Source organism: Vidua macroura, chromosome 1 (genome assembly GCF_024509145.1).
Source record: "Vidua macroura isolate BioBank_ID:100142 chromosome 1, ASM2450914v1, whole genome shotgun sequence".
Lineage (NCBI taxonomy): Eukaryota > Metazoa > Chordata > Aves > Passeriformes > Viduidae > Vidua > Vidua macroura.
The window spans coordinates 124,067,227-124,091,906 of NC_071571.1; the positions used below are offsets into that span (position 1 = coordinate 124,067,227).

The window sequence follows — 24,680 nt, forward strand, 5'->3', positions numbered from 1 at the left end:
AGGGAGTGCCCTAGCTCTAGGCAAAAACCCCTGATCCTTTCTGCACCCTGTCTTCAGGCCACAAAGGAGAACTAACTACAGAGGGTAGGCAAGCAATCTTGTTAGGAAATCAGGTTCCTGAGGACTTCTGCTGAACCTGTAAGATGTGACTTTTTTTCCATTGAGACAATATATCTCCAAGGATTATCCTTGACACAGTTAGTGCATCAGAGGTATCCCTACCAATTGCACAATCTGGAGATACCATCTTGGGTTATTTCCTTGGCACAGTGTATCCTGAAGGACTATTTAGTTAAGGGCTTTAAACAAGATGGCACACCAGCTATTGGCAAGTGACTAAAAGCTAGGGAACATGATAGGATGCTTTGGTCACGTTAATGAAAGTTGCCAATTCTGCAGTCAAGAAGTTAGAAAGAACATTGCAATGGATGCAGAAAATGGCAGAAGAGAGAAGACTCAGCTTTTCGCTCTCTCCTAAGCTACTCCAACATGCTATGATTAGTTTTCCATTACAGCCCTTCCAATATAGCCTAATGCAGAGCTTTACAAGACTGACAACCTTTTTTCCCCTTGAAATATCCTTGAAATATGTCCCTCAAAGTAGACAGATATGAGATGAATGGTAGCACACTGGCCAACTTTACCACACTTTGCACCAGTTTTTTCTCTTAGGAGACCCAAGATCAGAGAGGTATGCAGCTGAGGATTTCAGACTTATTAAAAACTGCCTGCAAGACATAGAACTACCTGCACCTGCTGCTGTACAAATCTGCCCACACCTCTTATCTGAAATAGAGCTGCATTTCTGTATGCAGATCAACAGACAGTTTGAGAATTCTAAACCCCAGGTATGTTCTAGAGAACAGAAAAGATGACTAGCTGGCTTTAGCAGATGCTGTACGAACATGCCAGTGCATGTTTGTGATTCATCTGGTGCCAGCCTAAGAGGGATTCTGACCACAAGTGTCTTTTCCTTGAATGGTATTTGGCCACCTTGCCAGCTCCTCACTTTGGGAGTGGACCCCCTGGAATGGCAGAAACTTAAGACTGTGATAACAATTTAGGTGGATGTTTTAATGTTGTCAGCATGTAAAATGCTCTTAGGAGACTGAAGGCAGACAGCTGTAATCTATTCAACAAATTCTACTAAGATTTGTTCTGGGGAATAGGTAAGGGGTTGAAGCACCACTTTGAAACTGCTTCTGCTGTTTTGGCTATATACACTGTGACTTGCAGCAGCTCAGCCTACCATACTGTATTAAAAGCAAATGACCATCAGTTTATTATCTGTTGTGGCAACAAGCATGACCCTATTCTGTGCCCAGTCATGCCACAATATTCTCTTCTCAGTACAAGCCAACACAGCTTCCTAGCAAACACACAGCAAAGTGTAACAGCTATGACTAATCTGCTCAAAAGAAGAAATGTGAAAAGATAATTTGCTTAAATCTAAAACTGAAGAAATTTTTAAAGAGAAGTCTAAACTAGTTTCTCACTTTGCATTTTAGTCTCATAAATGACAAAGTATGAAGTCACCCACTGAGTAAGAAATAACAACCCTTCCAGAAAAACTCTCTTAAGAAAAAGGTAAACCTCAGAACCTCCTGTTAAAAAATATAATTTATTTGTCAACTTGGTTTTAATCAGAATGATACATCCCAGATAACAATTGCATTAGTATTCTCAAATAAGGACATTATAATATAGATTGTATTTAGCAAATACATATCTTTTCTTTCTTCACATCGTCTCTTTACTAATGCTGAGATCATCCTTGTCCATCATATCTCACACTTAACAGAAAAATAAGTGTTTCCAAGTAAGGCAGGAATCAAATACTATCCCTCTCATTTCTTTCACAGAAACTCCCACTTCTAAGTCTTCTATAAAATTACTTCTAAGACCTCCCTGAAAACATAGAAAGTAGGTGGAATGGTGGTTTGTGGAAGTAAAAACGAGCATTCTCTGACTCCTTTCATCTGAATGCCTCCCAAATCACACCTTATGCCAACTGGTAATTCTCATTCAAATGAAGAAATGAAAAGTTTTCTAGTATGTTTATTAATGTAATTAGTCTGTTTCATTTATGCCTTCATCTTTTGATTTTTGATAATGAAAATGTTCATGCAGCACACCAAGTCAACAGGGCATAAAGAAAACTGGTAATATAAGGCTATAACTCCTATCCAAGACTGAATAGAAGTTCTGGTCCTTTAGCTTCCTTAAATTCTAAGCATTTATCCTTTTCACCGATGCACATATGACTACTCACAAGTGCATTCTAATGGTAGCTGAATACTAATCCCCTTTTGTTTAAAGATTAACATTCCAAAACAAAATGTATTCCCTCTACTGCAGGAAGTAGGACCAGATGGAGCAGTCCTTTGTTAAAGTAGAGTTTAAACCTGAAAAATATAATGTCTATGAGGAAAAATTATCAAGGTAATTAATATGTAAAACTAATTATCCTTTGATTAGTCTACATAGGATCTGATTTTTTTTTCCTGTAATATCTTCAACTAAGACTCTTCTGCAACTTATAGGTCACAAGACACAACAAAACAGAATTAAAATATTTTAAAAAGTGTATTTTAATTTTAAAGTGCTTTAGGAAAATGCTGAATATTGAAGTACTAAAAAGGTAAGCTGGTAGTTTTTCAATATTCAAGTTGGAACCCTCGTCTCATAAGTGACTACAACTGAGCAAAAATTTCACCATATGGGAGATAAAAAAAAAATCCGTATCTGACATAAACAACCATTCTTTTCCCAAACCACCTGCTTCTGTGAGATGCTTGGTACCTGCTTGCTTGCATGGAAAATAAAAGAACTAAACCCCCACCTAATGATCTAGGTTCTTAGGGTAACAAAAACCATTTATGCCACAAGACACAGACTTCACAAACTTTGTAAATACTATCGGCTACAAACCAAACACAGTGATGAGGAGGTGCTACAGAAGTAGGCCAATGCTTTGCTATAATAAGTCAGCATGAGTTATGCATTAGAAGTTTAATTCCAGAAAAAAAACCAAAAAAACAACAAACCAAGAGTAAGGTGTGATATAGCACAGCCAGCAGAAACCAGCTGTACAATAGAGGTACTAAACTGCTTGAAACAGGTTTTTTATTGATAGCGTAAGAGGGATGAAAAACAGAGCACAAACTCTACCCGCATGAAACTGCAAGAGACAAAACAAACCCCAGGAAATTCATACAGCTTACGCACATCAAACAGCAGGACAGAGGGAGATGGTATGAAAAAGGAAGATAACATTCTTTAATATTCAGGAAAATGAAACATTTCCATATAGGAAAGAAGTGAACTCCAGCCTAAGAAGGGCATGACACCTAGCAGAGGCCAATACAGAGAATCCATGCTCTTTTGATAAAAAATTGCTCTGAGACTTCAGAATAAGTGAAGAGTCCACAGCAAACAAAGGTGTGCTATGATTGTAAGCTACAAACACTGGATTTTGGATGCATACAAATCTTTATTAATAAACACAGATAAAGACTGAAGTACCAAAATGCTGATGACATTTCCGGAGACATTAGATCACCTTGAAGTCAGCGTTGATAAAACATTTCTTTGGGAAAAGCTATTAAGTGATGTGGAAGGACAATTCATACAAAATTCCTTCAGGAACAAGAAGTAACTTCAGGATGCTCTCCAAATGACTTGCCAGTTTTCATACTCTAATAAAAATAGGTTTGCACCTGCTGGTTTTAATTGCAACAGCAAATAACAGAAATATGGCAGGCTACTAATACACATATTTGACAGCAAATAATATTGCAGCACAGTATCTGGAAGCACTTGCTCTGAAGTCTCTGTTGACTCAAAGAACAGCAGCAGAATTAATTAAGTTTTTGGCTGCCCACCCCCTAACTATATCTAATTACATCAGATGAAAGCCCTGTGTGTCACTCTAAAGATCAAAACCTAGAATTTAAGATCTTCAAACAAATAGACTAGTGGGTTGTTCTAATCAGAATGTAGAATGAAGAATGTAATAAACCATTTCATAAAAGTAGATCAAAGTTACTCAATCAGCTGTTACCCTGCTATTTTTGGGACTGACTATTGATGATTGCCAATCAAGAACAGAGCCACCATAAAGCTATTTATTTAACTGCATATGTTTTTGACAATTTAAGATTCAAAAGAGGACGTAATGTATTTTTGTGTTAATGAGACTCTTCTGAATAACACTTTGTGTTAAAAAACCATTGCAATTAAAAGGAAAATAATCCTATAAAACCAGGTTGAAGAGTAAATGTATGAAGTGTTAGAACAACTAAAACATTGCAAAGGCAACTAAGAAAGCAAATAGTGAAAGCAAAAAGCAGGAAATTAACTATTTTAATATGTTAATATGCACATAACTGTGTTTGATCTTTTTCTGTGTGGAAGTGAACTCTGAGATTTGTCACTCCCCTAGACCACACCAAAAAAAGATGAGTGGCAGTTCCTACAGATGGCATCTTGTGAGTCAACAGTTTTCTTCAGTGTTACCCTGAACATCTGCCACATCCCAATGGATGATGGGTTTCGTCCCTCAGCTTCTGAGGAAAGACAATATATATATAATAGAAGCTCAGAGACATAGCTGCCTGAGAAAATTAGTTGTCATCTCACAAAGGTCTAGAAGGTGCACTGTTTTCCTTAAATATTCTTTATACCTTTGGTATTTTTTATTTTAATGTAACATCATATTGGGAATTCAAATTTAAAATTATTCTTTAGGCATGAAAAGAACAACTTTCCCACTTAATCCATCTACTAGGAAAGCTGGTAATGGCACTGTGTCTGAGAAAGTTAAAGATTGCTAAGTCAAAGTTTGCCAAGTGCCTTATTCAATTGGAATCTTCTAAAGTTTGCAAGTAAAAGTTCTTCTTGAACCTCCTGAGAATGTTGTTGTTGTTTCTCCCACACACCACCCAGAGTAAATCCAACTATCTTCCCTTAACCTGCCAAGTGGGGTAGGGCATTATGGCACTGTTACTCAATAAAAACCCAAGACCAGTAAAAATACATATTACATGAATTACAGAGTCCCCAAAACATCTTTCAGCAGTCTGCTTTCAATAATTTCTGAATTCTTCCATTAATCTCTTCTATACATACCATGTACAGTATAAAACTAAATCAACCTCATATCAGACATGCAATTCTGTCATTTCAATTTTATACTTCAATGGCTGAAGACTGTGTACCTCTGAGCCACATTTAGGACATGTAAAATACATATCAAATAAAAAGTTACTTTTAATACAGTAGTAACAAAAAACATGTGGACAGCCTATGGTATGTGGCATGGTAGGCCATTCTCCACATAGTGAACATTCCCTGCAGTGAGCTGCTAATGTGTTTTCACTATTGGAAAGACCTGCGATAGGCAAACACCAAGAGGAAATTTTAAGTTTCAGTTTCTGTACATTAATGAGTGGTAGCAAATATATCAAAAATTCAGCAAAGCCATGCCATAAGAGTTCCCTGTTCATGTATTCAAATCCTATCTGACGAACATTTTGTGGCTTGCAAAAAACTGACCTAATTCCTAGAACGCGTTCTGTAAGTGTTGCGAATGTTCCTTTCCGAAGAAAAATCAGAAAATTTACAAGTCCACAAAGCTTAAGAAGTCCAGATCCAAAACCTATATAGCTCTTAATTTTGCAGAAAGATTCCTGTTGACGATTGCTAAATAAATCATAACATCTTTCTTCCAACCATCTTCCACCAACAGTGAAAATAAGATACCATAACTTCTGGTGTTTGCTCAGAGGTTGGTATTTCTCTGTCTGAGATAAGTTATTCTTATATTGAATATTGAGAATAGCCTGCCCCACAGTTGCATTCTTGGAATAGATAGTGAATCTCCATAATATAAGACATAAAAATGCTTTTACTTCTGGTTCAAAATGAGCCAACACCCCTGGTTTAAATCCATGAAAACAGCTGGTAAACTGGGACCACAGTAGTTGTTCCAGGGCTTTGTTTAGTTCAAGAGCATCAAGCTGACTTATTCTGAGCACAGGATTCACACTCTTTTCATTTCCAATGCTGGAGGCCATTTCTTCAAAAATAAACTTTCTAGAAATAAAACACAAATAGATTTTAGTATAGTGGAGTATTTCCTATTTCTATTTTTGTTAAAAATAACAAACTTGTAATATACCAGCAGTAGACAAGAAACAACAAAGTTCTCAGAATGCTCTATAAATATGTTATTAATATACCACAATTCCTTTCAGGAAGCTTTATATTGATATAAAATTAGTACACATTTAAATTAGTTTAAAATCTTATTTTTAGAAGAAATTATGCTTGACCATTTCTCACAAACAGTTAACAATCGATTATAAACAAGTGTTCAACATCATCTAGATATTCAGAAAAATCCACAGATTTATATATATATATTCATATTAATAAATTTATATATACATTTAAAAAAATATCACAGGGCATAATTTTAATATTCAATTGAACCTTAAAATAGACCAGAAAGAAGAACTGCAACACTATATGGTGTTTTATGGAGAAACAGGGAAATTGAAATACTAAGCAGAAAATCTGGAAAAGAACACTGAGGCAGTCCAAGTGTTGCCATACGAACACTTAAATTGCTACAGCTGAAAGCAAAACCATAGAAATACAGACAAATTTAGGAATTACAAAAAGATATGGAAATTAAGGTGGGAATTAATAAAAGTTTCTTAATAAGGGCAGTGAGTTGTTTAGAGAAAAATCATACTAAATTTAAGAAATATTCAGCATCCAGAAAAATTATTATACAGTACTTCACTGAAGTCTGCATATATTTTCTAGAGTGTTTTTGACAGTGTTATACTTGTCGTATAACACTTCCAGGCAAGATGATTAATGTATAATAGCAACATCAACAAATGCATACTCCTCTTGCTCAAGCATCATAGAAAAAAAAAATAAAATGGCTTCTTTTAGATGCTGTTGCATCTGGAAGTCTGGCTGAGAAATAAATGCAATAAATTGCCAAAGCAAAGTACAGGTAACACCTCAATGCACAATTGTGGGGTAACCAATTTTTGCTTCCTTTTGTCAACAGTTTAAACCCCAAAGTATTCAGAAGTATTTTCAGAAGTATTTTCAGTATTTTCAGCATGCAACATATTTCACTTTCTAAACTAGATTCTTTGCATAACAGATCTGTAAGGAGTCCACAGCCTTCGGGAGAAAGTATAGGAAGTAGTGCCTCAGATTCTTATTTGTAAGAGAAAAATAACCATACAAGATTACTGTGAGTAAAAGATGCTGTGATGCCAAGAACACTAAAAAAAAAAAATCCTTCAAACAAACAACCATGTTTCCTGAAAAAGAATACCGGAGAAGTTTTAAAACACAATATAAAACATCATCTGTAGCTTTCCTTTCTGTAGCTTTTTTCCCCCGTTTTCCATATTTATAATTAGTTAACTGCAAGGAAATAGGACTTTGTCCTTAGTGTAGGGTGTATAACAGTAGTTTCCAATTAACTAAGATTGCTACATGGGTAGAGCATACAATAGCTCCACTCAGCTTTTTTAAACGCCACCCTCCTTATTAGCAGGCAAAACATGGCTGAAGGTGGTATAAGGCCACCTCCTCTGGGCAAACAGCTATAGGGTTCATTGCATGAACTCACACCAGCTGGAAAAACCAGGATACAAAGGCTATACCCAAGCCTGTCTCGCTCACACTTAGTCTTTTCTGTAGCAGAAACCAAAGCACAGGAAATATTTTCCAGTACGAACCAAGTAACTTCCCTCCTCTAATTTATGATTAAAAGGGTCAGTTCGACCTCTAATGGATTTTGCTGCATCACTTCAAAAACTCCAGCACCAATGACCATCCACCTTCCTATTTCTCATCATTTCATTCCACTATCATTTTAGGAACCAGAGCCTTGGATAACCACCTGCTCTAGAACCTGTCATTGGTTATTCACTCATCATCCCTAAAGTCTAATGTCTTCTTCACTTTCTCTTCTACTCATTTCACTTTGTTATACTTGTTTCAGTATTCTATGTAACTCGCAACACACAAAACCTCCTTTAAAAATGCTAGTTTTAAAAGGGACATAATCTCAAACAACTTCCTTGATCCATCTACTAAGACTATTTTCCAACATCAGTTCAACCATCTTTTCCAACTGTTTTTCATTACTGCAGGTGCTATGAGCAATTTCTATTGTAGGTTTCTCATATATAAGGTACAATAAATATTTACAGATTTTTTTCTCCCATTATAGCTATATTATCTAAAGAAACCTGAGCAAGTGAAGAATGGGTCATCAGGAATTTTCTGAAGACAAAGGAAAATGTGTCAAATCCACAAGATTATGATGGATCACACTGGGAGCCCGTATGACTGCACACCTGCTTCGAAGAAGAGGATGTGGGGACAGGCAGCACGCTGAACACAAGCCACCAGTGCATCTTTGCAGCACATTAGAAGCTGTATAGCCAGCAGACTGAAAAATGTGCTTATTACCCTCCACTTGGCATTGGTGAATCTACACCTGGGATACTAAGTCCAGTTTAGCCTCTTTTCTATTAATAGTACAAAAGAAATGTCAACAAACTGAAAAGAGTCCTGTAACTAATACCATCAGGTCCTGATATATGTGAAGAGCTTCAAGGAACTCAGATGGTTCAACCTGAAGGATAAGTCAGTTAAGAAGTGGTCTATGAATAATCTACTTCTTAAGGGTTGCAGAGAATATTAAGCCAAAGTTTTCTGTGAGATGCAATGAAATAAAGAGAGGCAACTGTGTGTTAAGTCACTACATGACAAATTCCAATTGGAAGCAAGGAAGCCGGAATATTCCATCTACCAAGACTGAAATCTCCATCCCCATAAATTCTTGAAACTTGACTAAATGATGCCTGACCTGTTTTAGCAATTAATTTATTCCCAATTTTCACAGGAGAGTAGACTAAAATCTTCTCTCAGACTTGGAGCTTGACCTTCCCATTGCCTCATTGCAGAATCTAATTGATATTTTTTTTTTTCAAGTCCATCATCCTACACAGAACTGCATTTGAAGGAAATAATTTCATTGAATCTATCAGAGTGCACTGGAACTTTGTATACAGAAAATGGGGACCACTTTTGAGACAACACGCCCGAGCAGCACAACTACTGTTCATTAACTGTGAAATTTTGCCAAATCCAACAAGTCTTCTTTTTAAAAACATCAGAATCAACACCACATATACTGTTTAATAGTGTCATGTTTAATGTCTCTTCCTGAACTACCAGCTATCAAATTGATTGAACTTTTAGACACGTTTAGGCAGACTATATGGAAAAGGAAGAATACCAAACAACACTAAGGAAGTAGTAAAGACCGGTACTTGTAAGGTTCTCCCTTTATACTGTCAGAGATACTGCATAGAAAAAATAAAAGAATTGCCCGCCAGAAAAAAAAAAAAAACAATCGAAAAACCCTAAAATGTTCCTTTCTTAAATAGCCTGTATTTTGTTTGCTTTGTCTTTTTTAACCAAACAAATAAACAATCCCACTTGCACAGTACAAAAAAAATTACTGTGTATCACTAGGGAAAAAGGAATTTCTTCTGGTATATATTAGTGCTGATATTGAGCATCGTAGAAATTATGAATGAATATATTTCATTTGGAAACATGTTATTGACAGAAATCTATCAATAGTAATGTGAGTATTGTCAACATCCTGTCAATATTAATGTAATTATAATTAAGGGGATAACATGGATTTTAGCTATAATACCAAGTAACATCTCCTGCATTGCTGCTATCAATATAAGCAGTATTATTGACCTGTTCTGGGACTATCAGTAGGAGATGTATTACCATCAGGCACATTTGTCAATGCATTCTGCCCACAAAAATTCTACATTTAAATTTACAGGTCTGTAAACTTTGCCTGAAGAAATATACAAATCCAAGAAACCTCTTGGGTGCCATTTTTTCCACAGGGCTTTTCTACTGTGGATGAGTAATCAAGGGGTTTCTATCTCAGAGCTACTGCAATTGCATTCCCTGCTTTTCTAGCATAATCATTATAGATGACAAATAGACATATATGCAGAAGCCTTAAAATAATTTTAAGTATGATTTGTCAAATCACTTTTTGAGAAGCAAAATAAAAACATATTTATTAAATTAAAACCAAAAATTTGCTCCTAATGGTTGGCAGCCAGTCAGTAGTGGTGTCCCCCAGGGACCAGTCCCGTTTAATATCATCACTGATGATCTGGATGAGGGGTTGAGTCCACCATCAGTAAATTTGCAGATGACACCAAGCTGGGACCATGTGTCAATCTGCTGGAGGGTAGGAGAGCTCTGTAAATGGACCTGGACAGGCTGGATAGATGGGCCAAGTCTGACAACATGAAGTTTAACAAGTCCAAGTGCTGAGTCCTGCTCTTTGGCCACAACAATCCCTTGCAGCGCTACAGACTGGGGACAGAGTGGCTGGACAGTGCCCAGGCTGGAGGTGCTGGTCAACAGCTAACTGCACATGAGCCAGCAGCGTGCCCAGGCGGCCAAGAAGGCCAAGAGCATCCTAGCCTGTAGCATGGCCAGCAGGAGCAGGGAGGTCATCCTTACTAAACACTGGTGAGGCCGCACTTTGAGTGCTGTGTCCAGCTCTGGGTCCCTCAGTTTGGGAAGACACTTGAGCGCATCCAGAGGAAGGCAACGAGGCTGGTGAGGGGCTTGGAACACAAGCCCTGTGAGGAACGACTGAGGGAGCTGGGGGTGTTCAGCCTGGAGAAAAGGAGACTCAGGAGTGACCTTATCACTCTCTAAACCTCCTGAAAGGTGGCTGTAGACAGGCTGTGGTTGGTCTCCTCTCCCAGGCAACCAGTGACAGAATGAGAAGACACAGTCTTAAGCTGTGCCTGGGGAAGTTTAGGTTAGACATCAGGAAAAAATTCTTCACTGAAAGAGAGATTGGGTATCATCTGCCCAGGGAGGTAGTGGAATCACCATCCCTAGAGGTGTTTAAAAAAAAGACTGGACATGATACTCAGTGCCATGGTTTACCTGATGAGGAGGTGTTAGGTCATAGGTTCAATTTGACGCTCAAAGATCTTTTCCAACCTAGTTCATTCTGTGAACTTAAAATTACATTTAGGATGCATAAGTAGCACATCCACTAACTTCGCTGAGCTTGTGATTTAATTCTTTTACACAATCTCTTCTGTATAGACAAAACATGTAGTCTAACGCTGTATTTACAGAGAGATGGAATGGACTACAAGAGACCATCAAATCCTAACACAGCACGAACACAGGCTCAAGAATATATTGATATGTGTATACCAAGAAAGCAAATTCCACAGTTTTTCTAAGTAGTCTGTTCCAGTGTTTTATGGCCCTAATAATTACAAAGACTTTTTCTCATATTCAGTATAAAGCATATTTAGTAAAAATCAGGACAGTTTTCATTCCATAGCAGAAATCAAGAACAATGAAAAAAAATTCCATTTTGCTGCACCTTCTCAAGAGCAAAAAGCAGCAAGGCATGTGAGAGGACCAATTACCTACAGAAGATTTGCCAAACTAGACAGTATCTGTTTTCCTACAACATGCCTGGTATGATCCTCTAGAAAAACCAATCCAAACTGAAAACCCAAGTAAAATCCACAACAAAACAATAATTTTACTTTTTTTCCCAGCAGCAATTCACCTTGAGATCTACTATACTTCATATCTTTTTTCTCTAATTTTTTTATCTGAATAATTATTTCCTGTTTTGAATTAATGTATTTTGAGTTTTTCATGTTAAATGCCTGCATTGTTTTTCATCTTGTTGATTTTACACTTTCCAAACTCATCAAGAGTATTTTGGATTCAGATTTTATGTTTAAAACAAAGGAAAAAAGAAAACCCTAAACTCTCAACCTCTCTCCAGCTTATACCATCAGTAACTTTTCTAAGTATGTGTTGTCTTCCATCATCCAACTCACTAATGCCTTTTCATCTTGACAGGGTACTATAGATAATTACTCTGTAAAGACAATCTTGCAACTTGATACTGATAACATCAACATCTAATGGAGACAATATTGATATTACATTTCCCTAGTTTGCTCATGTAGGGAAAAAGACTTTATTAAAATAAAGCTGCATTGTACCTGAAGTTTTCCTCTTACTAGACTTTATTCTTATTTAGAAGAGAAAAATATTGAGGTTTCTTACAAACAGGTCTCACCAAACCATACTGGCTGTTTTACCATTTCTCTTCTACACATTGTTAGATACAAATTAATTGCTAAACTATTTACTCCTGAACCTTTATTTGGAATCAAAACTGACAGTTTCAATAATTCTCTTACCAGAAGAATAAAGAGGCACAAAACCAGATACACACAAACCCATTTTGCTGGCTATTTCCACCCTCTGGGATATTAAATAAATAAATAAAATCAGCAGTGCCTAATTCCTCAATCATTCTAGGATGAATTTTATTAGGATTTGCCACTTGAGCACATCTATATTAAGATTCCTTAGGCTATTCTTTCTCTGCTTTGATTCCACTCTTATTTCCTGTCTAAGATTAATTTTATGAAAGTAGCAGGTCACAATATATCTCTTTTACAAAGTATGAAGGGAAGAATCAGTCTCTGAAAGTCTGTTCCTTGTTCTCTTTTCTTATTTAATAACAGATCTAGGTAATGGACTTATCCATTCGTGCCTCCTCTTACTCAAGAGTTTTGGACCCTTTCATTGATTCTTTTCTTGTGCTTTGTAAATTGAAACTTATTTTGTTCTTCAAAGTCATAAATTTTATTCTTACATTCCTATGATATTCCTTTATATTCTTTGCTAATCACGCTGTATTATTTCTGCCTGGACAACTCTTTTAATTTCCAGGCCATGGAAGAATTGCTGATATAAAGACTTCCTTAACATTCACTATTACTATTTTATTATTATAAACTATCTCAACACAAAGAAACAACAGGGCATACATTAAAGGTAGCAATTTTTCAGCCTTTTCAATAGACTACACTCTGCCAAGTCCCAGCATTGAGATCAACGGTCCAAGCATGGGGGAGCAGGATGTAAAGTGGGCATGCTAGAAATCATCTCCTCTCTGGAAGTAACACTAACATACAGCCCCTTTTTCCTTCAGGAGCTACAATATATTTGGTATTGTGCATTGCCATATTGGGTTTGTGTGAGAGCAGGGAAGTAAGCTATAGCCTTGGTTTACTATCCCTCCTTTGATGTTCATAAAGTTAGGGTATCAACAGATAGCAATGGAAACTACCTTTCCACCAATCACATGAATGGTGAATTTTTTTTTAATGTGTTCTACTTTCTTCTTTGTGAAAATTTATCATTTAACTGTTCTTTCTGGGTACTCTCAATAGCAGAGGATATTTTAGATGTCAATTTAAAATCAATAAATTTTAAAGATGAGAAATCAAACGATATATATTCAGTTAACTTTAAAATCTTCTTTTACACCAACTCTCATAACACAGAACATGGACCCCAGCTGCTCAAAGACTCATGCCTCACCATTAATTCCATCTCTTTCTTGCTTATCAAGTGCAGAGAGAAACATCCTCAGATCAAAGTCTAATTGGGAGCCCCAACTGTGTTGTCTCTTAATCACTGTAAAATTAACTTATCAATATATCATTACCTCAAATAACCTTAAAAAAGATTGATTTTGTATTACTGTCTGGATTCCTATATAATTCAGACAAATACCTATCATTTTCTAAAGAACATAAATTGATTCTTTAACTGTTTGGAATAACTACAAATACTAATTAAAAAGTCAGTAACGCACTGCAATCACAGAAACTATTATTTATTTCTTGTATTCCTGGGAGAAAGGACTATTTCTCAAAATAGACAAATTCAAGGAAAACACTGAATGACTGTATAACAAACAAATCCCATAGATAAAATTAAGAATTTTATTATCGATGGAGGTTAAGTGAGCAACTAGTAAATAATCCCAGAATTCTAAATGCTACAGTCACATTTAAGGTCCAAAGACCAAGCACAAGAAAAAGACACATTCAAATCACAGGTTGCTTTTTCAATTTTAACTCAGTAAACTTAGATTTCATAAAATGAGATACAAGAGATTAGCCACTGCTGAATGCCTGGAGACAGCAAGGAAACATTAACCATAGCTCACTGATTTATCTTCCATAAACTACCTGCCAGAATCAAAATATTGGGGCTTCAAGTTACAAAATCAAAACTAGCTCAGAAGAGCCAGAATTGATACAAGAGTAATGAAGAGCAGCAGAAAAGTGCTGCACTGTTAGAAGCTGTAAATCAGTCATTTCTGACAGCATTTGATAGAAACTGAAAATCCCACATCAGTGTAACACATCCTCTCGATGAATGCTAGCAACCAAGACTATTACTGGCCATCCTTAAGATATTCTGAATGCTAAAAGCTTCTACTGACTTCAGAGAAATTTGTCATCAGTCAGCACTCTTAAAAGACAGATTATTAGATCCTAACAACCAGATCTGATAATTACCCCGTAACTAATATTTAAAATACTACATTTTAAAATTTGTGATGCTCAATTCGAAGTTATAAAACCTCGAAGTACATTTGTATTCCTCACAGCATAGAAGTCAGAGACAGCATCATCCTACCAACTTTTTTGATAAGCCCTAATTTTGATTTATTGGAATAAACAGGAAGATAAACACGTAACAAGCTAATGTTCCATAACTATTATTCTTAATCCCATATCCTTTTTCTCTTCCTCCCTCATCTTATTTCCTCTTTTGTCATCCTGCTCCTTAGTACATCAAATTACAAATTCATCTCTAACGGGACATGTCAGTTTCACTTATAAATTCTCATCCTCTGTTACACTAAATGCAATCTAGCTGTTGTTCCTTTTAAAGCTATCAGTGATAAAAACCTGTAAGTGTAAAGCTGCATTGTAACTTGAAAGACTTCCAAAAAACATGGTTAAAAACCCCTTGATCTAGATGCTAAGCAAAATATGTGTCTTGTACACAACAGACTTTTTTTCTTTGGAACCAGGTAATGGCAATTATTTGGAGAAGTGCCTTACCTTTACTGTTGATGAACTAAAATGCTGAAGAGAAATTTGGTTAAAGTAGTTGAACAGAGTGGCAACTGTGATGGTTAGCTGGGAAGAAACAGCCCTTTGTAAGGAAGGGGCAACATCTCTGACTAAACCAGCATCAGGAGATGCAAAAGCTAAGCAAAGTTAAGAATTAAGTTAATAATGTAGGTCTCACCTGCTGATGTGATCAACAGATGACTGAGAGACTCTTGTATTTGAAGACATTTTGGGTGTGATAAGGATATGAGGTTCTGGTAAAAGGATAGCTAAGTAATACTGCAATGCATGTGCAGCAAGGAAAGAATGCACGGCTTAGTAAATGTGCGATCTTTTATGTAAAGCAGGTGAAATGTCACCTAGTGGCAGAGGCATGCAGCTCCATTTCAGAATGGTCCAATCAATGACAGAACATGAATGCACAGTTGTGAGCACACTGAGGGAAATTATAGCCATAACTCTTCCAGTGAGGGCAGTTACAGCCATAACTCTTCCTGTGCTGGTTACTGTTGCTTTTCTGAAAAGTTGGTCTTATACCTCATGATATATATCAACATCTGCATTTCATTGTTGTAAGGGCACTGTATCTCACATCCTCTTACTTGTCAAGCACAGTGTCAATCCCAATTTTATGCATTTTTCCATGCCCCTCCTTACATTTCTTCCATTCAAAACTACCTAAAAAACAAACAAAAAGTCATCTAACCTAAAGTCTCATTTCATAGCTCTGTGTCTCTGTTCTGCTCCAACCTGTCTGATTCATACGAATGGATCAACCAGGTAAGTACGGAGATGCCAGGATGAAGATTGAGAAGATACACAGAGGGATTCAGAAGCAACACTTGCTCTACATACTCTGATACAATTTACCACAGATGACAGAACTCTTGCATTAAACACTTTGCACTTATCATTTATGAAACACAGTCACTGCCCAGATTTTATTCCAACTTTCCTCCTTTTCACATACATATGCATACCAACTGCAGAGTCCTGAATATTCAGCAATATGCAAGTGTAACAGTACTGATCCAAATACTGCACTGCAGGAACGTAAGGTCCTTTAACCTTTTATTAGAAATACTTATTACATAAAAATGGTAAAAGCTGTCCTAAATGCCTAAGTCATAATTAACTCCTGTCAACATCTGTACCAAAAAGAGGACTCTATGTAAAAGCAGTGCTGTTACAGACTGTATATATTTATGATTTGCTAGAACCAATAAAGTCCTGCATCAATAAAAAGACAAGCCTGTTCACACTATGTTTTAAGTTTTGGCTTTGTATTATATGACATAACTTATGAATAATTTGATCTAATTTTAATCAGAAACTCTCAACTGGTGCAAGGATAAAGTACAGTACTTGACATAAATATCTCATTTTTCAGGCTTGTGTTCTTTAAAAACCTAAGGTAATGTAATTTTTGACAGCTACAGTCACTGTCTCCTATTTTCCTTCTACTGTCTATTCTGTCCTTATCTTACAGATTAGCTAGCACTAGCACTCATTTAAACTTCAATTTAATAATTTTTGCATGTTGAACTGGCAAAAGCCCAACCTATTTAAACTTATTTTTCTGCAGATTTAGTACACAAACAGGTCATCACAGAATCAGATAAGATACATGCAGTACCAGTAAAAAGAACAACAGGGTCAGGAAAACCAGGTAATCGTGAAACCAGATGCCTTTGAATCTCAGCATCATACTCTTACATCCACCACCAGTCAACAGCAAGACAGAAACTCAAGCCTTCTGTTTGACTTGAAGAACTGTTCTTTTTGTCTTCAACCTCAACGTGCTGAATGTGCAAGCAAAACACCACAACACTGCAAATACAAATAATGAAACTTTTAGCTGTCTTTCAAAAATGAAAAGTAATTATTTGTACAAATCCACTGTAGGATTAATGCAGACTTGCAAGTGAGAGGCTACTCTGTTTAAATAAGTAACACTATGCAATTCCTCTCTACTTTCAGCTTCTCTGGTATGATTGTACCTTGAAACGTCTGGCATATGCAAGGACTACTAGGGGTGCTGGGAAAATTTGATGTGCTCAGTGTCCCCAGTCCTTGATGATTTTATTACTTGGTAATTATGGGAACTTTAAGCACACAAGGGAAGACTGATACACTTCCACCACACTTCTCTTCAATCCTGTAACTTCATTAGCATTTTAGAATCAACTGAACATCTGCATAAATGTATTACAAGTAACAGTTTAGAAGAGGGATAATAATTTCCTTGCTAGGCAGCCTGAGTTGTATGCTGTTACAGCTTCTGAAATCCCTCTGCAATTCCAATGTGTATTTCCCTTCAAGATTTAGTTATGCCCCACAGTGTCATAGCATTATATTAATTTCCCTTTCAGGAAAAGTTTTTCCTCCTTACCAAACCCCTCTTGTGACATTTTTTTTCTGCTTCTCTGACTACAGAATTAATATTACTTTTGAATACTATTATTTTAATGTATTTTTGCAAGTTTTCTTAGAATTTAAATTTTGAGTATCTCCTTTCTTTTCTAACTCCACTCACAATATTAGCAAAAAATCAAGACAGGAGATAAGAAGTGTCAAAGACAAGATTTTTAAGGACATTGTTCCTAGGCAGCTACTAATACAAACACAATGAATATTAGCAGCATTCAATTCAACTTCCTCCTTGGCAAAAAAGGCAAGGCAAAAAAACCTCAAGTGCTCCCTTGCAAGAGAAGGAAAAAGTGCTCAGACCCAGTCAGAATCAACCTTGAATCAAGAGTTGCACCACTGCTGAAATTCCTCTTCCTTCTTATATTGTATTATATCCTCTTTTTCCTCTACCTCAGCATTCTTTATTTCTCTTATATTTCCCCCTTACTCTAAAAAATCTGAATTTAGTTTCCTTTTCAAAAGAGCCTGAAATAAACTCAAACTTTTGAAGTTCTTGTATTTCACCTCCAAACCAAAAACTCCCTGCCCCCATCTCTGAGAGAGGCATGTTACAAAGACAGCATCCTGAAGATTTTTGTAAAGTTTAGATGTGAACTGATGATGCTTGCAGTTGTAAGTCAGCTGTATGGCTACAGGAACAGCAACTCTTGAAGAAGCTACAGAACAGAAAGCCTGCTACCTTCTCTGAGCATATACAGCACAATCTGACTATGAGCCTGCATCTTTTTAGCACAACACATTGGTAATTTTAATTTTTTTTTTTATTTGCTGCTTTTAACTTTACAGGGAGTGCTGTACAGCAGGTGATGTTGAGAGCACGCCTGTTAGTTAAAATGAGAGGAACAGAAAGGGTGTGACTCTCTTCAGTGGTCTAATTGAAGAAGTATGTATGCTAATAGCTGTCAAAAGGAAAAAAAACCAACCCTATCTCTAAAAAAACACAGACCAAGAAAACCCAATGAAAACTCAAAACAGCATAAGCAGCCTGCTTGAAAACACCACACTGAAGTAAACTTCAGCAGTCCAAAAGAGGTAACAAGTTGCAGCAGCTGTCCTCAATAACTGCAGCAGCAGTACAGTGAGTGAGTCCACTTCCATTTCAAGTCATAAACAACATACTATCATTTAGGTTGAAAATTTTTAATTCACTTTCTGGATGCTCTGAAAAATTGCATTAATTCAGATGTTTTTCCTAGATAGCTAACATTTGGGAACCAGACCTTGCTAGGGAGAAATTTACATTAGGGTATTTCACTGAAAGACTGATTTTAATTGACAAAATTATCATCCTCTAACTGCACATCGCATCATCCAGATCATTAATGGAGATGTTAAACAGGGCTGAACACAGTATTGACCCCTGGGGTACAACAGTAGTTACCAGCTTCCAACTAGACTTCACACCGCTGATTGCCATTCCCTGTGGTCCATCTGTTCAGCACATTTTATGCTGACCTGACTATTTGCTCACCCAGTCTGTACTGTAGCAGCTTCTCCAAGAGGATGTCACAGGAGACACTGCTGAAAGACTTAGTGATGCAAGTATCTACTCTCCTCCCTTTGTTTACCACGCCAGTCATTTCACTGTAGAGAATTATCAGGTTGGTCAAGAATGGCTTCCCCTTGGTGAATCTATGCTGACTACTCCTGATCATTTTCTTTAATGTGTCTTAGAAGGGTTTCCAGAATTAGCTGCTCCATCACCTTCCATCCTTCTGGGGGATCAAGGTAAAGCTGATCAGGCTGTAGCTCCCTGAGCTCTTCTTCCTGCCCTTTTGAAAACAGAAGAAACATTGACTTTCCTCCAGTCTACAGGTACTTCTCCCAGTTCCTCAATCTCCCAGTCTGACAATTATTGAGACTATCCTCACAATGATATCAGCCAGCTCCCTCAGCACTCATGAGTTCACTCCCAGACTCTTATCTATGTCCTCTTTACTTAAGTATTCTCTGACCTAAACCTCTTCCAAGTCTACCTCTTCCCTGCTGCAGACTCTTCCCTGTGTTCTACAGCTCCTGAAGGTCTTTGCTAGTAGAGATGGAAGCAAAGGCAGCCTGCATAACCTCAGCACTTTCCACATTCCCTGCTCATTCAGCCATGAGACCACATTTTCCCTAGTATTCCTCCTGCTACTAGTGTATTTACAGAAGCAATTCTTGTTGTCTTTGACATCCGCCACCAGATTCAACTCCAGGTAGAGTCTGGCTTTCTTAATCACAACCATGCATGCTCACAGACTGTCTCTATATTGCTCCCAGGTTATCCGTTCCTGCTTCTGCACATTTACTTTTAATGTCTGACTTTTGTGATGAGCTCCTTGTTCATCAATGCACGGCTACTGGCATTTTAGCCTGACTTCACAACTGTTGGGATGGACTGCTCCTCAGCTCTGAGGAGGTGATCCTTGAGTATCAGTCAGCTGTGCTGCATCCCTCCAGGGCCTGACCCAGGGGGATTCTTCCAAGTAGATCCCTGAAGAGGCCAGAGCATGCTTACCTAAATTCCAGGGCAATGATCTTACTTTCTTATACTAAAACCAGGCTCTCAGAGAAAGCCAACACTAATATCACTAACCGACCGAATAAGAAACAGATTACATTAGTTTCTGTCAGAGAGTATACAGCTTAAAGAAAATATTGCTAAACTGGCACAAATACAGTGAACTTCTTTACTGAAAAAGTTATTACCTATAGAGTCTTAAAAAAGCCCTCTCTGCCAAAAAATCATTAAATACCTAAAAGGTTTAAGAAGTAAGGTATCAAAAAAGTAATATAACGTATCTTATTCTTCAGTTAGACTGACATTAATATAGAATTAATTTATTAGTAGTATATGAAGAACATTTCTTATTAAATACAGTGCTATCTTTTAATTCAAACATTTATTCACATTTCTTATTATTATCTTAATTATTATTATTGGAGCACACCATGCTTACAAGCTAATTCAATGAAATTGTATTTATATCTTATCAGTTAGTGTTAGCTGGACCCAATTTATTTGTTTCTTTACATCTTCTTGATTGTTGTTTTCACTGATTAAATGTAGAAATTCCAAGTGCAGCAATAGTACTATGGAATTTTTGAAAGTTTTGCAAGAGTAGGCCATTATAACCTACAGAGAAATAAAACACATGGGTAACAAGGTACTTAAATTATAGTCTCAAATTGTTGACTGATTTTGTCTACCGTTTAATTTACTACTAATTTTCCTTCAAGAAGCTGTCCATCTCTTCCCTTCTTTGTCCCCCCTTCCCTTCTCTCTGAACCTCATGGCTTTGAAACGACTTTCATATGTTTAAAAAAGCAAGAAAAGACATTCCCACTATCTCACATTTTTAACATGTAATTAAACGTTTAGGGTTTTTTTCCCCTGAAAGACCATGTGCTTCATTACTACATCCAGCTATATGTTAATTCTGGATTCAGATATCACTCCCTACACTTGGACGATTTATATATTGAAGAGCCATTTATTTTACACCATATTCTTGGTATTGATACTATGTAGCCATAAATCTGTTTCCCTCCTTCCCAAATATTCTCTCGGTAGCAGTTTTTAGCCATTTTCAAGACTGCCACCTCAAAAGACTATAAACAGAGAAGGTAAAATGTTTCTTGACTTACACTACAGCACTTGATGTCAAAGAACAAGTTAGGGTCCTTGAATTAGTAACAGTGTCAAAAAACATCAGAGAAGAAAAATTACCTCTCATACTCTACTCTATGAAGGGTTCAATCAAGTCTTTATACATTAATAATACCTGTTTAAAAGTTTTAGTTCAATTTAATTTAGTCCATTACAGGAATATTTACATCCTACATGTCCTGGATCATCTTAAGTATCAAAACCTTTCTGTGAGTCACTACAGTGTTTAATGAAATTAAACCTAAAGTCTTCACCTACAGACATGGGTGAATAATAAAAGAATCTAATGGGAGACAAACAGAGCTGTCAAACAAACAAAAAATTCTCTCCCAAATCTAAACACCCTCCTTGCACAGAACAGACATATATCTAGCCTAGTCCCTAATACTCTACGAACATGGACCGAGCCATGCCATTCTAGCAGCTTGGGAGCCCTTTAATAAGTGGGTAGATCCATAATGCATCTGAAGGCCCATCACCTAAGAAATAATTTTTTTAAAAAATAAATTCAGAACATGGTATTTTATATGTCTGTACTACTATACTAAGAGTTCTAAGATTAGCTATGAGATACGTAAGCATGAGCTGATTCAAATACATGCAAGTTTGCTACTATTACTTTACAGTTTTCAACATTTCTAAGGAAAGTAAAAGATATTTTGACATTCATGCAGAGATATCTAATTTTAATTATTTACTTAATTAAAGCAACATTAATGGGAACTGATTTTTTTCATTTGCCGAAAAGGATGTTCTTGACAAATAAAAACTCACAAGTTTGAACAAAGATAAGCCTAGGAGTTAAAAGGATGTAAAAAGAGAGGCAAAATGCTAAGCAGAGTTATTTCAGTCACCTGGGCCCCAGATTAATGCAATTTCACAACACTCTGTACTCAATAATAAACATCCTCAATTCCTACTTTAAAAACTGCAAATATATATATACATAACACTGAGGTTTTTGAAATATTGATATACACAGAAACTCTCATTACAAAAAAAGGCCCAAACACTCCACCTTTTTTAGATTCTCCCCAAAAATTCCAGACTAGTAGGCAAGAAAGTGGGTGCAATATAAGATCCTTGCAAAACCTTCACAGATAACAGCTTTAAACATATTCCACTTTCTAATTCACAGACTCAATCAAAAACTTTACAATACAGAGAACACTACAATCATCATGGTAATTAAAAGAGTAAATCACAGAATCCTAGAATCATTAAGACTGGAACAGAGCTTTAAGATCATCAAGTCCAACCATCAATGCAGTACTAACTCCAAAAAAGTATTTTTACTAACACCTAATGCTAGAGGCGCTAGCAACGAAAACAGATGTTTCAATACTGACATGATATCTATTTCTGTACCAATTTCCAAAAGAATTAAAATGTAAGTGTCAAATACTTTCAGTACTCTTGATTATGTGCCCTACTGGTTTATTCAATTTCCACTAAAAATTAAAAAGGAAAAAAAAAAAGCTCTTTTAATGAGCTAATTTATACATTTCTTAGATGTGAATTTAACCCCATAGCAAGTAACAGAAATTGGTGACTTCATGCAGTATAAACAAACACTGGAAAAAAACCCCAAAACATTAATTTTTCCTCCCTTTAATAACTTATTTACTACTCTAATTAAAGTACCAACAATGACACTTTCAGTTGTTTTACTACTAATTACTTCATTAGATAAACTAGACATGATGGACAGCCAAGAACTGAAGAACAAGCTGCTGCTGAGGAGGAACTGCGGCACAAAGATGAAAAAAAATCTGAAGAAGAAAATGCTGATAAAACACATCTTCAAAAAGAATAAAAACAGCAGTAGTCTTAAAAAGAAAACTTTATCAACTGTTGCTAAACTGTATGTCAAAAAAAGCTCCAAAAAAGTCTGACAAGAACTAACTTCCAATGAAATCAAATGGCAAAGTATTTTGGACTCAAATTTTAGTACAAACTTCATTTAGTGCAAATTTTAGACATACTTCATCTTTGACCTTAGGGAACACCTCCCTCACACTGACAGGTGAAAGATCATACAAGAAATACAGTGCTGTGGTTTCCAGTATGGACTATGTCATAAGCAGAGCTTGTCTGTTTGTCAAAACACATTGGCCACTCAGAATAAATCCACATTTGTTTTGTAGTGAACCAATGATTTGTTACTTACAGGCTGCACAAAACTGGATTAACAGAAAGTGGAAAGTTGTCACCCTCATTTTTAGATTTCTTTCCCACCTACAGCAGGCAGTCAGAGGAATGACCCTCGAAGATTATAAATGTTTCAGTCTCTCAGCTGATATCACAATTCAGATGATAATACTCCTCTGACAGGATATTATGCCCTTTCTTCTTCGCAGAGGTCGTCACCAGGCTCTGTCCTCTCTTACCGCACGCCTGGGCCTAGCTGGAAAGCTCCCCGTCTCTGCACGCTGCGGCACCAGGAGGCTGAATGCCAGCGGGACTCACGGAACGGGGGCGACCGGGGAGTGCAGGAGGCCAAACACAAGTTTTTATACGCAGGCCCTGCATGAGCGCAGGGGCCTGAGCCAAAGGGATTGCCCCGGCCTGCCGGGCCGCGGGAGGTGCCTGGATGGGCTCCGCCACAGGCCACGGTCCCTGCAAGGGCTCCCGCCCGCCGCAGCCGCTCCGTCTCGTCCTGCCCCGCGTCCCGACTGACCTGCGCCGCTGCCGGGCCCAGCCCCGCGCGACTCCGCGGGTGCGCCGGGCTCAGCCTCGAGCCTCCCAGCGAAGCTCTGCGCGGACGGAGCCGCCTCGGGCGCTCTCCTCTCAGCCGCCCCGGCCCGCGGGCACCGTCCCGCCAGCCGGGGTCACAGCGGCAGCTGCTCAGAGCGGCGGCCGCACGGACCGCAGCCCGCCGGCCAGCGCCCGGCGCGGCTGCGCAGGAAGCGCTCCGGGAAACCGGGACGGCACGCGGGAAGGGCTCCCGGCACGGCGGCCGCACCAGGGCGGGCCGCGCGCTGTTTGACTGACAGCCCGAGCAGCAAATCAGACGCCCGGCGTGAGAGCAGCAGCCAATGGCGGCGGGGGGGCGGGGCCAGTGTTCCCGGACCGGTGGGCCCGGCGGGGCCTGAGCGGCCGTGCCGCCGTTTGCGGCTGGGCCGGCGCCTGTAGGGGCTCCTGCTCGGGGGCCGCTCGTGTGGCAGTGAAGAGACTCCTGGCCTGGGGTGGCGTGATCACCGAGCACCTTGGAGTCGAGGGCAGTCTGGGGTGGAGTCCATGGGGAGGCGGGCAGCCTGCGGAGCGTTTGCGGGCAGGAATCCCAGGCGTGTGAGAGGAGAAGCAAGCGGAGTGGGGAAGGCACTAAAAGCACTGCAGGCCGTGTTTCTCCAGCGGTTACACTGTTCCGTACGTGGTTGCTCGGTTAGTTCCTGGCATCGGTGTCAGGTCTTCCTTACGGGCTCAAAAGTGTTTCAGACGATTCAAAAGCTATAATTTAATTGTGTTGTACACTTTAGGTGAGTCAAACTGCACTGTGAAGTTGG

General features: G+C 37.9%; 1 protein-coding gene across 6 annotated transcripts; it reads right to left on the reverse strand.

The window, feature by feature from the left end:
• Positions 1–1,602: 1,602 nt before the first annotated feature.
• Positions 1,603–24,189, reverse strand: PEX2 (peroxisomal biogenesis factor 2). 6 transcript variants are annotated; one of them, XM_053990352.1, is made up of 3 exons: positions 23,855–24,189; positions 18,997–19,292; positions 1,603–6,096 (listed from the first exon to the last, which is right to left on the reverse strand). In XM_053990352.1, exon 3 carries the CDS (start codon positions 6,075–6,077, stop codon positions 5,163–5,165), a length of 915 nt encoding a protein of 304 aa, XP_053846327.1. In that variant the 5' UTR covers positions 6,078–6,096; positions 18,997–19,292; positions 23,855–24,189; the 3' UTR covers positions 1,603–5,162. The 6 variants fall into 6 exon arrangements, with proteins under 6 accessions (XP_053846327.1, XP_053846318.1, XP_053846301.1 ...); XM_053990343.1 differs by having other exon boundaries at positions 18,997–19,297; XM_053990326.1 differs by lacking the exon at positions 23,855–24,189 and adding an exon at positions 23,345–23,654 and having other exon boundaries at positions 18,997–19,297.
• Positions 24,190–24,680: the final 491 nt, after the last annotated feature.